Source organism: Crocodylus porosus, unplaced genomic scaffold, assembly GCF_001723895.1.
Source record: "Crocodylus porosus isolate Cpor-Errol unplaced genomic scaffold, CroPor_comp1, whole genome shotgun sequence".
Taxonomy (NCBI): domain Eukaryota; kingdom Metazoa; phylum Chordata; order Crocodylia; family Crocodylidae; genus Crocodylus; species Crocodylus porosus.
In genome coordinates, this window is record NW_017728943.1 from 65,939,171 (window position 1) to 65,955,296 (window position 16,126).

Genomic DNA, 16,126 nt, shown 5'->3' on the forward strand with positions numbered 1-16,126 from the left:
CCCCCCCATCCTGACTTACCTTAGATCAGATAGCTATTTTACATGCGATCTAACCTCCTCCTAACCTCCCTGAATGTCTGTACACATCCTTAAAGATACCCAGGTTGTTCAAACTAGACAACAAAAACAGCCTTTAATCCATTTCATTTAAGTTTTCATTCAAAGACCAGGAAGTACCTCTGTCAACATAAATGTTTTCTGTGTCTACTAGACATATGTCAGTTTTAATTACAAAAGATTCTGTCTATTTTATTTTTAATGACTCATGGTCTCAATTTGAATTTTAGTTGATGTCAGCGTATGCTCCTTTCATTTTTGTTTACTTATTTTTGCTATAAAGTTATGGCAACACTATTGTCACCACCATCAATCTCTGCTTGGAGTATAGCTGATCAACACAGTTAGGAGGCTAAAAATATAAAAAATAATATCTTATTTGTATTTCTGGTTATTTTATTTTCGTTTTGATGTGCCACTTATCTTTGTTCACCTCAGAGGCCAAAGGTACTGTGACACACCTTCAGTGAGATATAACTATATGCCTCTAAGGATAGAAGAGGTAATCTTTTGCCTGAAAGAACATGTGTATACCTATTACAAATGGAATTTCTGAATGTTTTGAAATAAAGGGGAAATTACAGTATTTTTGTTGCTAATTTATTCTTGCAAAAAATATCTTGGTGTTATTTCATTGGTGGGTCTTACAAGTTTCTGTTCTAGTTTGGAACATTTTATAAACCTTTCTAAATTTAAACATCCACACAAAGCAATGATATACAGATAGCTTTTCAGAACAAACCAGAAGAGTTCTGTTTATTTCCAGTACCTCAAAGCAGAAATTTACTATATAATACTTTAATCCTTTCAGCGCCCTGGGATGTGCACTGTGGGGTAAATTTTCAAAGCACACTGCGTGGATTTAGCTGCGCGACTCTTATTGATGTTAATGGGAGTCACACGGCTAAATCCCTGCACAGCACTTTGACAATTTAGGGTTGTGTGTCAAAGGAAAGGACATTGGTCTGAACTGATGAAACAGCTGGATATGAAAGCCATACTGAATGCACAGGTTTAAAAGTTGTCTCATACAATAAGGAATCTAATTAGCCAGCCTCATGTCTTAGTTCTCTATGTTAACACCTTTTGACCCTATGCTTCTTTAATACATTAGGCCCTATGTTAGTCACTTGTGGCACTTAACTGCCCATCTAGATACCAGAGATTTGCTTTGCTTTCATGGATGAAGCTAAAATAAGAATGGAATTTGTGCATTTAAGAAAACAAAATTTAATTATCTAACAGTTTTCTGCTAGGGAAACTGATATTTGGTGTTTTATGTAAAATACTGTGTATGTAAGATAGTGTATATAAAGAAAAAGCTTTAATGATGCTGATATATCAATTATATCAAATCTATCACTTTTATTACTGAATTAACTAGAATTACAGTCCAATGAAAGCACAGATAATACTGAAATTAGTCATCTCTTCATTAAAGGGTATTAATAACAGCAAGCACATTGCATTTTTTTAGTTTCTTTTTCCCGTTTCTGGTAGCTATTACTGGAGAGGAGGAAAGGCAATGAGGAAGTAACATATGATTTCATTCAGATCATAATTTTCACTCTAGATACCATGAGTTTCTGGTTTTATGATACAGTAATAGGAAAGTAACTCTACTGAATCTGTTGATCTGCCAACCCTTGACATCATCTGGCAGACAACTCACTATCAAGATTTATCCTACTCACTACCAGTGCTACAAAAGCAAACAATAGTTTTTTGCTGGGGAAAGATTTTTTCTCATATTTTGTTTTGTTTGTGTAGGAAAGGAGGAAAAGTTGACTCCCTCCGTGTTCCCAGGGAAGAGGCTACCTCTTCTGAAACAGGGCTCCTGTGATACTTACAAGCACTGCCAGGCCAGAGGTGTTTGTAAAGATCACTGTCCCAGCACACATCAACCTTGATTTTTAGCTTGTAAAATGCAAGTAGGTGAGTGGATTAGTTAAGGGTTGTTATCTAGCTAGCTATCATAGACATTTCTAAGGTGCTTATCCCCATGGTAAGCTTCCTCCAAATACATGATTCAGAGAAAGGGGAGAATCTGCAGGGAAGGATTAGAACAATCTTAATACTTTTAAATGATACCCCACTTTCATTTATAACAACAGAGCCCATATATGACACACCTTTTCCTACATATCCTTTTTCTTTGCTTCTGTTGGTAGTGACTTCTCTATAAACATCATTTGGGGAAATTTGAGAAAAGGGTGGAATATTTTAGCCTTCTGGTTAAAACCTTATCTAGTGTACTAGTAGTGAGGAATTCATGATAAAAAAGAAATGTTATAGCCACACAATGAGGAAAAAATACTATGTCCGTGGTTTGTATTATCCATTAATAGATATGTATCTATGTTTCTCACAGTTTATTTTAGTTACATAACAACATAGTTCAGGCAACTGGACACTTTTTTTTCCTTCGGTCATAAAGCCATTTACTGCAAACATTTGCTATTATATGAATGTTAATATATTTTTTAGAACTAATGTATATATTTTTCCTATAAATCTCTTTAATTAAATGTATGTTGTAGACCAACAAATTTTACTACTTTGAGGAAATTCCTCATGTATAATATATTACTCCCGAGCACCCTAATAACATTTTTTATTTCATTCCTTTTTAAAAAAAGAAAATTTATGTTGATTCCAGTAAAATACATTTATTTTTTGTGTAAACTTTCTGGAATTAAGTAACACCTTTCAAAAAACATAATGATTATGTTACTTGCTTTCTTACAGTCTTTAAAAGGAACCTGAGAATCACGGAGCTGTGCCTTTAAAAAATAAAGTTCCAATAAAAATCTATTAACTTCTTTCAAATATAGCAATCCTCCTGTCCAGCTGTGAAAAGTACTAGATGATACTTATTTGCCATTTGTGTTATTTACGGTCCATGACTTTTATGGTAACTGGTTCCTATTATTGGTTTCTATTAATGTAAAACATAAGTGAACATAAATGAGGCGTGAATCATTTCTTTTTATTAGCCCCACAGTCTTCACTCAGTGCTTGCAGTAACTCCAGCTGTGACTTGTTAGTGATAACCTATTTAAAGAAGGAAATCTTTAAGAATAAGGGGCATGATTAGGATTCTTTGTCCATTCATATTTTCAGAAGGTTTCACTACTTCATTGCAGGATCAGCAATAGCAGAAAAAAATAAGAGTTAATTAGCAACCACTAAAGCTGAGTTGTCACAAATTGCACTAAGCTTAATATGGTATTAATTACACTTCAAGTGAGTTCATATTGGTTACTACTGAAAGCTAGGTATGGTGTAAGTCACTTTTATAGTGCAAAAAAGGACTTTTTCCTGCTATATATCTATATCATTAAGTGATAGATACTGATTTAATCAGTTATCAAACAATATAATTATAGCTTTTCAAGTAAAATATTTAAAATTGTCAGGAAACCATGAGTGCACAGAATATAACAGAACATGAAATCTGACTTTTCACAAAAAGGTTTTCAAGAAATAGCAAATTCACCTGCATTATTTATATTGTTTTGACTTATACTAGAAGGATTAGTTATAATCTAGTTCTGCATTCCTTTAAAAATGTATATATTGCTATAATAAGAAAGACATTTCATAAAGGAATAAAATTTCTTAATATGAAAACTGAAAAGTTTAGGCTTTTCAGGTGTTTTCACACAACTGCAGTATTTGTGTGATCAGATTATTTTACTACTATTTTGATGTGGAAAAAAGAAGAACTCTAATCACGCCATCAGTTCTAGAAGTGTATATTTTTTTACTAAGCAACTTACATTAATATTGAAAGAAATATCCCCATATGCATTTCTCACTCTCCATCTACTGTTTTAGAATGTGTAACCATAGTGTTATCCACCATTTTCTATCAGAATGAGTTGCTTTCATTAATTGATTTGGAAGGAAAACCTTGCCCATTCTTTTCAACCACTACCTATACTCTTTCATCAGTGATATGTCACAAATGAATAAAAAGAAAAGAGAAGAACTGTAACCCCACAATAAAACATTTACCTTTTCCTGTACCTATCAGGGGCCCTTTCGTGATACTGCTGAAGTATTGCTGCAACGCTACAAGCCTTTGGAACCAACCTTGCGAGCGGCAACATCAATCAATTCACTAGAGAAGGCCAGAGAGGAAATGAAAAGAGAGGAATGGAGAAACCGCATACATGACAATGAGTAAGTTTTTTGTTTTTTCTTATATAGTTATAAGAACATTTTCTTTATTCCACTGCTTCCAGAAACCTTTCATGCCTGACAAAATGAAATGTCAAATCTGACAGGTTACCAGCAAAAATTCTACATACATATTTCTAAATCTGTGTTCTTATTATTTTATAAACTGTTTGGGGCAGAGACCTATCTTGTAATTTTATGAGATGTGCCATTTGCACTTGTGAAACTACAAAAGGATCTGTAAAAAATATTAATTATAATAATGTAGGATGCAAAAGATAGGTTTAATGGAAACAAATTAAGCAAACAAATTAAGAAAAACTCTTTTTCAGTCTTGCAACCTGCTTGGGGATAGACACTATCACAGTCTTTGTGCTCATGATGCTTAAGGACTGGGGGCTCAGTGCAAAAAGGGATTTATATGCATTTGTCATGTTTTAGACAAAATGTATGCACATGTTTTCTGATGTGAGTCATCAAAGTGCTGTTCAGATGTTTAGGCTTATGTGAAGGCCTAGGTTCTTCAGCTTAGATTCACACATTCCAATGCATCAGAGAGAATGATTTCATGGTTTGAAATATATAAGTATTGCACATGCTTGGATTATCAATCTTTTGTTTAAAGTGTGCATGCATACACGTAAGGTAAACTTAAGTCAGGTTGAAATTCAATAAGGAAACAAGGGCATAAATAATGTATCCAATTGACCCAGTTTCCTGGGCATACTACATGACTAGTCAGTCATATTACATGGTGTCTCTCAAGAACTCATGTTCCAACAATCTGATTGGTAACTAAGTACTCACCTCTAATGTAAACATGCTGCGCTCTCCTGGTGTGCACTTATGAGCTTTATGACAGTTTCTGATAGCCAGGTTGGGTTACAATTTGAAAGGAAACAAAGGCTGTTTTTCACTAAAGGCAAGTTTTGTTTTAGCCATCTATGAGAACCGGTTTATTTCTGACACCTTCATGACACTTTGCAATTGGATTTGCAAAGATAAACATTATAGGATAGTGCGTATATCCTTACATTTCCAACATGGGCATTTCCTCAGATCAATGTATGTAGCATTTTTTCTGGAAGTTAAATATATGTGGAAAGTATCCAAAGCTCATGTCTTCAAGGTTACAAATAAAGAGATGCTAAGCATTTCAGAAGTATTTGAAACTCCACTTGAATAGTGAACACCATGCAATGGGCATGTCTACATGTGATGGTATATCACTGCAGCAACGTGGTCTGGTGACGTAGTGTCCATGGGTGTCTACACATGAATAGCAGCTACTTGGCCGTAGCAGTGCGCTTCCTCATTATAGCGCAGCACTACGACCAAGTAGCTGCTATAACTAACTGTGTGCCACACATATGACACAGTACAGACAGTAAGTGCCATGCTTTAGTACTTCCACGGCACAATAACAATGTTGCCATAGGGCAACATGGAGATGTACCCAAAGTGAAGCACCTATCATGAGTAATGATATGGGCATATTTCATATACAGAAATGCGTTACAGCCCCTAAGCAATAGTCATTTATCATACTATTATATTAATTAATTATATGTATTATATTAATAATGTCACCTTCTTATTCAACAGATGTGTTCCCTATGTATATTTAGAACCTGTTTTGTTTTGTTACTGCTTAGTGACAAAAATAACATGTTAGTATTTCTTGAACTTTTTATTGTAGAAACTAGGTTGCTATTGATGATCATTAAAATTTGTTTCTTACTTAGATTCTTTCCCATTTTACACATCAACACAATTGTTGTGTATGCTTCCATTTATTTGTGTAATTATATTTTAACAAAAAATGAAGCTGTGCCAATACTGAGTTTTGTACCAACATTGCAAGGTTAAATTTAACCTTAGTTAGTAACACTTTGTCTGCTGCAGAGAGCTTGAATTGAAAATAGCATAATTATATAGGTAGATCTGAGTTCCAGATTTTGCTTTGATAACCTTTATTAATGTGCATGATTTGAAAGAAAGAAACAGAGAGAGAGAGAGAGAGAAGCTTGCTTTTCAGATAGCAGTTTAAGTTTGCAGAGCTAGTAACTTGAAAAACATGACTTTTTCTATTAACCTTAGCTGATTATATCTGGGAGACATTAGGAGACAATGATGGTATTTTACTTGGGTTTTTTTTTTAAAAAAAGTCAGTTTATGCATTAGAACTTTGCTTTAATAAGTGATCAGCATGAGTATCCTGTGCTTATAAAAAACTAGAACTCTTGGTTCCAAAATGATACCTTTTATCAGACCAACTGGAAAATGGCAAGAAAATTCTCCTTTTCTGCAAGCTTTCGGGATCAAAATCCCTTCATCAGGCTCTGGGAAAATTGTAACTGGTACAAGATGGTAAAAAGTCCCCGTAGGTAGGAAATAAACTTCATTTTTGCACAGAGGGGGCTGAAGATGGAAGTCTGTCTTTCTGGGTCCATGGGAGTGTCTTTGTGAGCAGTGTTGAGTAGCTCTTTGATGTGTTGATCAGGTAGAATTCCTTCTCTGGAGGTGTCAGATGGCAGGCAGGGAGGCAAAAAAAAACTTCCTTGTTCTGCAGTGAAGTAAAAAGTCCCAAATTGTCTGAAATTCAGCATCTTCCCATGTTGCAGGGGTGTACTTGGTAGTTGTGTTGGTCTGAAACAAAAAGACATACAAAAAACTAGAACTCTTGGTTCCAAAATGATACCTTTTATTAAACCAACAGGAAAATGGCAAGAAAGTTTTCCTTTTCTGCAAGCTTTCAGGATCAAAGTCTCTTCGTCAGGCTCTGGGAAAAGTGTACATGGTACAAGATGGTAAAAAGTCCCCATAGGTAGGAAATAAAAATAGGTATCCTGTGCTTATACACCTGCGTTGGCCCCAGCAGTATGAAAAGCTTCCCTGGAGAGAAGCACAGGGCAACTTGCCCTCAGCAGTTTCTGAAGCCCAGCCAGTTGGTATCTGGGGACACCAGCCCCTTGTGCCAGCTGAACTGCTAACGCAGCCCTAACCTAGACTGGCCCCTGCACCCTCTACCCACTGCAGCAGTCTGGTAGCCTGGCTGTGACCTGCTGCCACTTGTGATAGCATCTACCCCCCTGGACCTGCAGCTCCATGGCTGCATGCCTGCCAGACCTGGATGGGGACCACATGGCCACCTGGGCTGTGGTATGGGCACTGTAGAAGGTGCCTTCTGCACCTCTGGGCCAGTTGCCAGTGGGTCATGGCTGTACAGTTGGCCTTTGTGTGGCATTGCTGTCATGTCTTTCCGTGGCCTGGACTCTGCCATCTGGGCAGCTAATGCCCAGAAGATGTGCTTATTGTGGTGGCCCACTTTGAATTGTCAAAGCTTGTCTTCCTGGCCCCAAATGGCCAGGAGGTCAGCCACCTCATCTGCCCTCCAGCTGGATCCCTGGTGCTGGCTCTGGGAAGTCTCCTCTGCTTGGGTCCAGCCACTTACCTCACCAGCAGGGTTGCTAGCATTCCCTTTTTAAAATGACAAATGCTCTGATAAAACAAAACCCAAATTCTCTCATTAAAATACCCAAAATCCACATTCTTCCATGATTAAAATGAAACACCACTATATACAGAGAGAGAGAGATTAGTTGGGTAATGTTCTATTGATACAGTTACAATTTAAAAGCAATTTGGAAGCCTACCAGTGCCTCTATTATCATAATAAAATAAATTCTAAATATCTATACACGTTGGCATTTGCTTTTTTTTTATCATAGAAAAATCAGAGCTGCCCCTGCCCCCCATAAGATGTGGGGACTGCTGCAGCAAGACCTGCAACTGTTTTGTGGCACTGAGCAGCAATGATATGCCTGTGCCCTGCCCCTGCCCATGCCCTTGCCTCCGACTTCCAACCAACAGTTTTACATCCTATTCTCATAGGGAAGCTAGCAGGCTGTGGAGTGGATGCCTACACAGTCAGGTGGGTGGCCAACTGGCTTAGGAACCAGAGAGTGGTGGTGGACGGGTTGTTCTTGGCCTGGAAGGAGGTGGGCAGTAGGATCCTGCAGGTTTTGGTCTTTGGACCAGTGTTATTTAATATCTTCATCAGCAATTTGGATGAGGGTGTGGAGAGCACCCTCTCCAAGTTCGCAGATGATACCAAGTTATGGGGCAAAGTTAACACACTGGAGGCCTGGGAGCAGATACAGGCCGACCTGGACAGGTTGGATCAATGGGTGGAATGAAATAGGATGCAATTCAACAAAGATAAATGTAAAGTACTCCACCTAGGAAGGAGGAATCCCCATCACACCTATAGGTTGGGGGATGAGCTCCTCAGCAGTTCAGAGGCTGAGAGAGATCTTGGAGTCATAGTTGACTCCAAGATGAACATGAGCCAGCATTATAACGAGGCCGTCAACAAGACCAATCGCACCTTGACATGTATTAGTAGATGCATAACAAACAGATCAAGGGAGGTGAAGCTCCCCCTTTATGCAGCATTCATCAGGCCACAAGTGGAGTACTGTGTCCAGTTTTGGGCACCGCACTTCAAAAGGGACACGGAGAATCTAGAGAGGACTCAGAGATGGGCCACTCACATGATTAGAGGCCTCCATGAAAGACCCTATGAGAGGAGGTTGAGAAATCTGGATCTCTTCAGCCATCACAAGAGACGTCTGAGGGAAGATCTTGTAGCCGCCTATAAGTTTATCAAGGGAGGACAACAGGGAATTGATGATGTGCTATTTACCAGAGCACCCCAGGGAGTAACTAGGAATAATGGGTGCAAACTAGTGGAGAGTAGATTTAGGTTAGACATTAGGAAGAATTTTTTTACATAAGGGTGGCCAGAATCTGGAATGGGCTTCCAAGGGAGGTAGTACTATTACCTAACTTGGAGGTCATCAAGAGGAGGCTTGATAGTCACCTGGCTGGGGTCATCTGACCTCGGTCCTCTTTCCTGCTAGGGGCAGGGGGTCGCACACGATGATCCGTTGTGATCCCTTCCAACTCTACAATCTGTGAATCTATGAGTCCTGCCAATGCCCCTTACTCCTGACCTGAAGCTCTTGCCTGCACCTGACTCACTTCTTCCTGACAGCAGCTTCCTCCCAGCACCAGGACATGGGTCCAGCTGCAACTGTCCTACCCACTGCTTTGTGGCTCTGACCAGTAGCAGCCCTTGCTGTTCTCCCTACACCTGTGCCCAGGCCCTAGTGATCCCCATGCTCTTCCTGGAAAGCCCTCAAGTAGAGCTCAGGGACTGGGCTGGGCAAGCCCCTTCCCTTCCAGGCCGGCCTTCCCCTGAACAGGCTGCTTTATCGGGGCAAGGAGGCTCCAAGCCTGGCTCTGGTGGCTGCTGCTACCCAGAGTGCTCCCCTCACCCCCGCTGCCACCCCGGTGCATAACATGCACCCATAGACCCTGCTGCCACCTCAGTCCTCCCCACTTCCCAACACCCACTCCTACTGCCACCTCCACCCCTTCCTCCAGCCCATCACACCCTTCAAGTGGTTCCTGGGCCCAGGAGCACTTCCCCCCGCAAGGTCAGGATTGCATGTCCCAGCACCGGTGTGGGCTCCTGCCGGCAGGTCCAATCCCATCTGGCAGCTGGGCATGCAGGGTGTGAGATTTGTGGAGGGAATGTGGGGTTTGCAGGGGGGTGGGAAATGGGCATGGGGTTTGTAAGGGGGTATGTGGGGTTTGTTGGAGTTGTGAGTGTGGGGTTTGTGGGTATGAGGTTTGTGCATGGGTATGTGGGTGGAGAGGTTTGTGGGTGGATTGTGGGGGGGTTCATGGTTGTGAGGTTTGTGGGGGGGACACCACATGCCCACCAGCCCACCTCCGCCCCTGCAGCTCATAGCTTCCACAGCTGACAGCAGCAGCCAGCAGTGGGCCCTTGGAGTGCTCATGGCCCGCTGTAGGCAGAGCCTTTTGGTGGTGCATGGTGCTGCCTGAGATCTGGGGGCTACATGTGGTGTGGAGAGCTGGCCTGGTCTGCTGGTGTGTGCCTTTACACAGGACCAGGCCAGCTCCTGCTGCAAGCCAGGGCTCTTGGAATTTCAGGCAGAGCTGCATGCCATCTAGCCAGGCCAGCTCCTGCCTCCATATGGCAGGTACATGGAGACAGGGTCTGGCCCAGCCTGATGGCATGTGAATCATGTCTGCAATGCTGGGAGCCCCAGCTAGCAGCAGGAGCTGGCCCAGTCCTGTTCGAAGGTATATGCCAGTGGGCTAGCTCTGTGCACCACATGTAGCTCCCAGGACTCAGGTGGCAACACACATGGCTGGGGGACTCTGCCTACAGCACGCCATGAGAACCTTGAGGACCCACTGCTGGCTGCTGATGCTGCCACCAGCAGTGGAGGCTGTGCGCGGTCAGGGGGGCAGGCATACAGTCCCCCCACATCCACAGAGCACATAGTCCTCACAGTCTCCCCACCCCCACGTCCAGGCTTACCGGGGACAGAGCTACTGCAGCCAGCTATGCCCCATTTCTATTTCCTCCAGCACACCGAGGCAACGTGCTGGAGCAGCAGGCATAAAGAAACTCTGACCAGGTGCTAGAGCATCTTCTTGGAGGACCCAGCCTCCAGTTACTTCGGGACATACTCCAGGAGCACAGCCTGCACTACTTTTTTAAGGCACGTTTTTTTTTGACACTGGGATTCCCTGGTATCAAACTTAGAGTTGTGGCTGCAAATATGCAATGCAGAGAACATTTTTTAGTTTGTGGCATGCCTTCTGCAGCGTCTCAAACTGCTGTGAGATGCTGCAACAGACAGATGCTTCCTTGTGTGGATGCAGCTGTAGGGTTTATTGATGCAATGATGTCTTTTTAGAAATGAAAAATAAAGAAATCAATATATGTTATTTGCTGGTAATGACAATTTTTTTGTTAAGTGAAGCGCATCTTGAGTTTTTATTTTTCAAGAATGGGAATCCTATGTGGATAGTATCTTTAAAGAAGGAAAAAATATTTATTTCTAGTTCTCAACCTTTGCAGAGGGTTCCTACTTATCCCCCTTCCTCCCCTTCAGCTCATACTTTGAGGGTTCTTTGCCGAAGTAGTGTGTTTACTTGAAGTGGTAAAATTTTACTTCTGAGGTTACTTAGAATTTGCATTTGTAGGAGAGGTCCTGCTTCACATGCATTCAAGACCGGATTGAGAAAGCTCTGAAGAAGCCAAGCCAATTGAAATGCAAGGTGGGAAGGTCTCATGTCAAGGCCTAAGATGACTGGTTTGTCTCACATCAGGTTGGCGGTGCTCAAAGTAGACATCTAATTGTGTGGCAGCCTAAACAGGGCTCCAGTAGCATAACTGAGTGGGGAGACCCAGGCAACAGCCCTGGATAAAAAAGCCTTCAGGGAAAGGGGATAGAAGCAGTACAGAAATAGCCACCATTGGCAGTACAGAAGTTAGCACTGCTGCTGCCCAGTGTGTAGAGCTGCCCTGTTACACCTCTGCATGTCTCTTCAAATATGTATTTTTATTCAACTTAAAAATGAGCTAACATAGCTTATTTTTCTTCTCAACAAACCTAAATTTACTGATCAAGATCTAATAATCTTGCTTTCATTTGTTTGTCTTATGTTTTACAATGGCATTTCTGAAGATTTTTACACTTAAAATTGGCTAAGATAAGTGCTTGAAATATAAATGCTCTACTCCACTGTACTGAAGCAGTACTCTGACGCCATGCAGAGAATGGACTGCATGATGTGAGTCTTATTATCCCATGAATACTACTTATCTGTCAGCACTGCAGCTGGGTTTACTACCTCTGCTAGATTTCTACCAAGTAAAAGTTGTCCTTAATCAAGAAGAATTCTCAGCTGTCTAGCTACAGCAGGAATCTTTCCCTTTTTCCAGTAGAACTGAAGGTATGGTTTTGTCTTATTAGGCCATTTATTTTTGTATATGTATGTTTATTTTACCTTTTACTTGGACAGGAACTGGAAAATGGATTCCCAGCAAGTGCCCACTTTACAGACAAGTGGCTGGTATGAGAGCCAAAGCTGGAACCAATACAGTTAAAACGGGGTGGCAACCCCTGGCCTGTGGGCCAGATACAGCCCCTGGCCCCATGTCATCTAGCCCATGGGGCATCTTACGAGTCCAGAAATTTGATGATGGGAAAGCAGTGACACCACTCCCCCACAGTCAAACTTCTGGAGCTGTAGGGAGGCCGGGGCCCTGTGGGCTGGGATTAGACACACAATCCCTGTGCATGAGGCCCGGAGGAAGTAGTGCTAGGCCCCTGAAGATCAGTCCTGACAGGATGGGGTAGTACCAGGCCCCAAGGACAAATCCTAGCACATGGAGGTGGGCAGGGACAGCACCAGGCCCCCAGGGGCCAATCACAGTACTCCAGGCAGGGAGCAGGTGGTACAGGACCCCAGGACTTGCTCTTGGCTCTGTCCAGGCTGCAGACCAGCCCTGCTCCATGCAGCTTGCCCACAGGGCCAAAAGGTTGAGCACCATTGTGTTTAAACCGTTGAGAATGAAAAGTTCTCCTCCTTGTTGTGTGGACTGGCATGAAACAAAAAATAATGATTTTTGCTGCATCTTCAGGGGACGTAACAAGAATAACATGCTCTCTAATGGATAGAAACATAAATTAATTTAGGTACCTTTGCTGAGATCTGGCCCAATTCACATGAGTGATGCTCCAGAGTGTTCTCTAACAGGTGTTTATAAAGTCAACATCATCTAGAATTAATTGAAAATCTACAACAGAAAAGGACACTCCAGTGCTTAAAGTGCTAGCTTGAGGACTACATTTCCTGAACTTCTATAGACTCCCTGTTATCTAAGACAAGCCACTTAGGGGCAGATCTAATTTGGTTTTTGTGGTGCCTACATTTAGACACTTTGGCACTGGATTAATGACCCAGTCCTGATGCCTTGTTCTGGGCAAGCACAACCTTCAGGCTGACCATAACTCTGTCTGTTTGACAATAGGAAAATTTTATTGATACACAATGACAGAAAATAAAAGTAAGCACAAGGAGGGAGCAGAAAATCCAGGCAAAGCAAGATGATTACAGAATACAATATCAATTTTCCAGTCCCAGGGGGTTCACAAGGAGAGCCAGCCAGCCCCATCAGCATCTACATGTGTTGCGGCACACTATATAATGCCACCATAGGACAGTACATGTGTTGACAAGTACTATCTCAGGGTAACATATATTACTTTAGTGTGGCCTAATGGGGCCTCGTGTAGATGCTGAGACTTTACTGAGGCGCTAATTAGTGAGCTCCGCAGTAAACAGCTCATGTCTACTATGCTCTTGAGCATGTGGGGGAGTGGGTCCTCCTCCACATTTTATTCTCCTCTTCTCCTATTGAAACTGGGCCATTAGGCAACTAGGCAAGTAAGAGTAATCCTGCCTCTGTAGCCTAGTGCCATAACCTGGGTTCCATTCTCTCTTCCCAAGATTCTTTATGCATTTATTTTGAGACTCAATATTTAAAAATCAGAAATATGCCTTTTCAACATGCTCAAAATGTGGAACATTGCTCTAATACAACTATACTGCTCCCAGCTATGTCATTTAGTACTAGCCAACTCAGGTATCTCCATATATATGGATAATCTGAGGTAGCTATTTAATTCTCTGCCACAGGAGGTAAGCATAATCTGTCATGAGAGAAATGAAACCTACTCACTTCCATATTGTTTGCCATTAGAATATTTCAGAGCCTTCCACCTGAGTTTTAAGTTTCTCTTTAACTAACACCCAGACCTATTTGGTGGTTTCAAATTACATGCACTATTTTTAGAATGGATTCCATGTCTTTCTGATATGCAAGCAACTGCCTATCCCAGGCTGTTTTTAAGGGAATTGCTTAATGCTTATTACAAGAGGATAGATTCCCTCTGTGCATCAAATTTCATCCATTAAAGGTATCTCTAAAGAATTTTCTACCTGAACACCTAACTGGGCATGTCTACACATGCATAGTAATGTGCATGAATAAACTATGGTGCTTATTACACCAGAGTTTATTGCTCTTTGGCACATGATTACTTGTGCACCCTGGACAGCAGCATGTTGATCTGGGTGGGAGCAGCCCCAGCTGGAAGGAGGCTTGGGGCCGCTCTCCTCAGCCTGCCGGCCTGGGGCTGCTCCCCCAACTCAACATACTGCAGAAGGGCTAGCTGGGGCAAGAGGGTGCTTCAGTGAGGGGCTAGCCAGCAGGTAACCCCTGCACTGAAGCACCCTCATGTCTCAGCCAGCCATAGCTACATCTATGGGTTTGCTGCTGCAGAGCTTTTTACTCTACAGCAGGATAGTACATGTATTTACAAGTACTGTCGCTGCAAAGTAAATTAATTTACTTCAGCCTAATATGGGAGCACATGTAGATATGCAATATTTACTGCACAGCTAATTTGTCTATGTCTCACGTAGACGTATTGACTAGGGCCAAATTCTATTCTGCCTATTAACTATTTAAGTACATGTAGGCACCTAAATGCAATTTATTCCACTCTGCTTAAATCACTGAAAAACTGTTCATACAAAAGGTGGGTGGATCCTCCTCCCCTTCCTCCTCAAAGCTTTTTGGGACTCTGTTAAGAGTCAGATGATATTGTGCTATGCAAGTAAATGCGCCAGTGGATTTTCAGAGACTTAAACAGGGGAAATAAAATTTCACTTAGGCACACAAGTACATGTAGATGTCTAATAGGTGGAATAATATCTTACTGCCACTGTCTAAACTTCCTTTTTGAGCAAGGTTACCAAGATGTTAATCACATAAATAAGCCCTTTGCGTATACAGCACAAGAGTCAATAGTTGGCCCAGAAGTTAATACTAATAAAAATGAGACAGTTATTTTGCATTCAGCTAAATATTAGGGGGGAAGATTTTTTTAAACAATACATTATCTTATGCTTCAAGTTACTGTTCCTTGTATTTTTTTAGTTAGCTGCAAAGAAAACGGCCACTTCATTTCATGTCATAGAATCCTATCATATCTAAGAGTCTTTTTTTTCTTATGCCTGGTTTTTCATATGCTTTGCAACTTTAGCAATTTGCATAGTTTCTGGATTGTTATTGTATTATGATAAACAGGGATTATCATACATTTTCAGATAATGTTTTCTTAACAATTCAACTTCTATTTGTAACTCTTCCATTTATTTTAATTACTAGCACAGTGTGCAACATTTATTAATCAGCAGAGTCTTTTTAAGTTAAAATACTAAATTAGCTAACCCCATTAACACAGAATACTCCAAACAAGCAGTAATAGGAGAGGTAGTTACTGTGCAAATCGTATTATACATGCGGGTGCTCTAGGGCACAGTTAAGCATGATTACCCTCTTTTGATCCAGTATTCCTCTGCCTCTTCCAGCTAATTTCCAGTGGAAATTTACAAAGTGGTGCCTTCATTTTTCCATCTTAATTTTTCTAATGAAGTTCTGGTACTTTATAACACTGGGGATGCAGATAATAAGTCTATGTATAATTAAGAAGTTCTAGAATTTTCTGCAAACCAGATCTCTTATTTTTGCTTCAAACAAGAACTAAGCTACCCTTTTGTCTGCTACCTTACTCCAATGTGAAATCTGGATTGAATAAAAATGGCTACAGGATTCCTAGTTTTACTGACATCTGAACATGAGATATGATTGATAAAGTAAGTGCAGCTATGAATTGGACATACCGTTAATATGGCATTTCATAAAATGCTGTAAATAATGGATCCTAAAGAAGTAACTGATAAGTTATCATATTGAAAGTAACTCAACTAGATATATAAAAGTGGATTACACTGACTTTAAATTGTAAATAAACCTAGATTTTTAACATGCATTTGTTATGGGCAAAATTATAGGTATTCCTGGCATAGTTGTGCTGGGACAAATTTAGTCTCCTTCCTGCCCTGCATGCCAAAAATAATCAGA

The 16,126-nt window shown here is 41.1% G+C and overlaps 1 protein-coding gene across 1 annotated transcript in view; it reads left to right on the top strand.

Moving 5' to 3' along the window:
• Positions 1 to 16,126, top strand: part of SPATA17 (spermatogenesis associated 17) — a 153,334-nt gene that overhangs the window by 92,638 nt on the left and 44,570 nt on the right. The window contains exon 8 of the mRNA XM_019549483.1: positions 4,097 to 4,245. Within this exon, the coding sequence (XP_019405028.1) occupies positions 4,097 to 4,245 (149 nt within the window). The remainder of the gene's footprint in view (positions 1 to 4,096; positions 4,246 to 16,126) is intronic.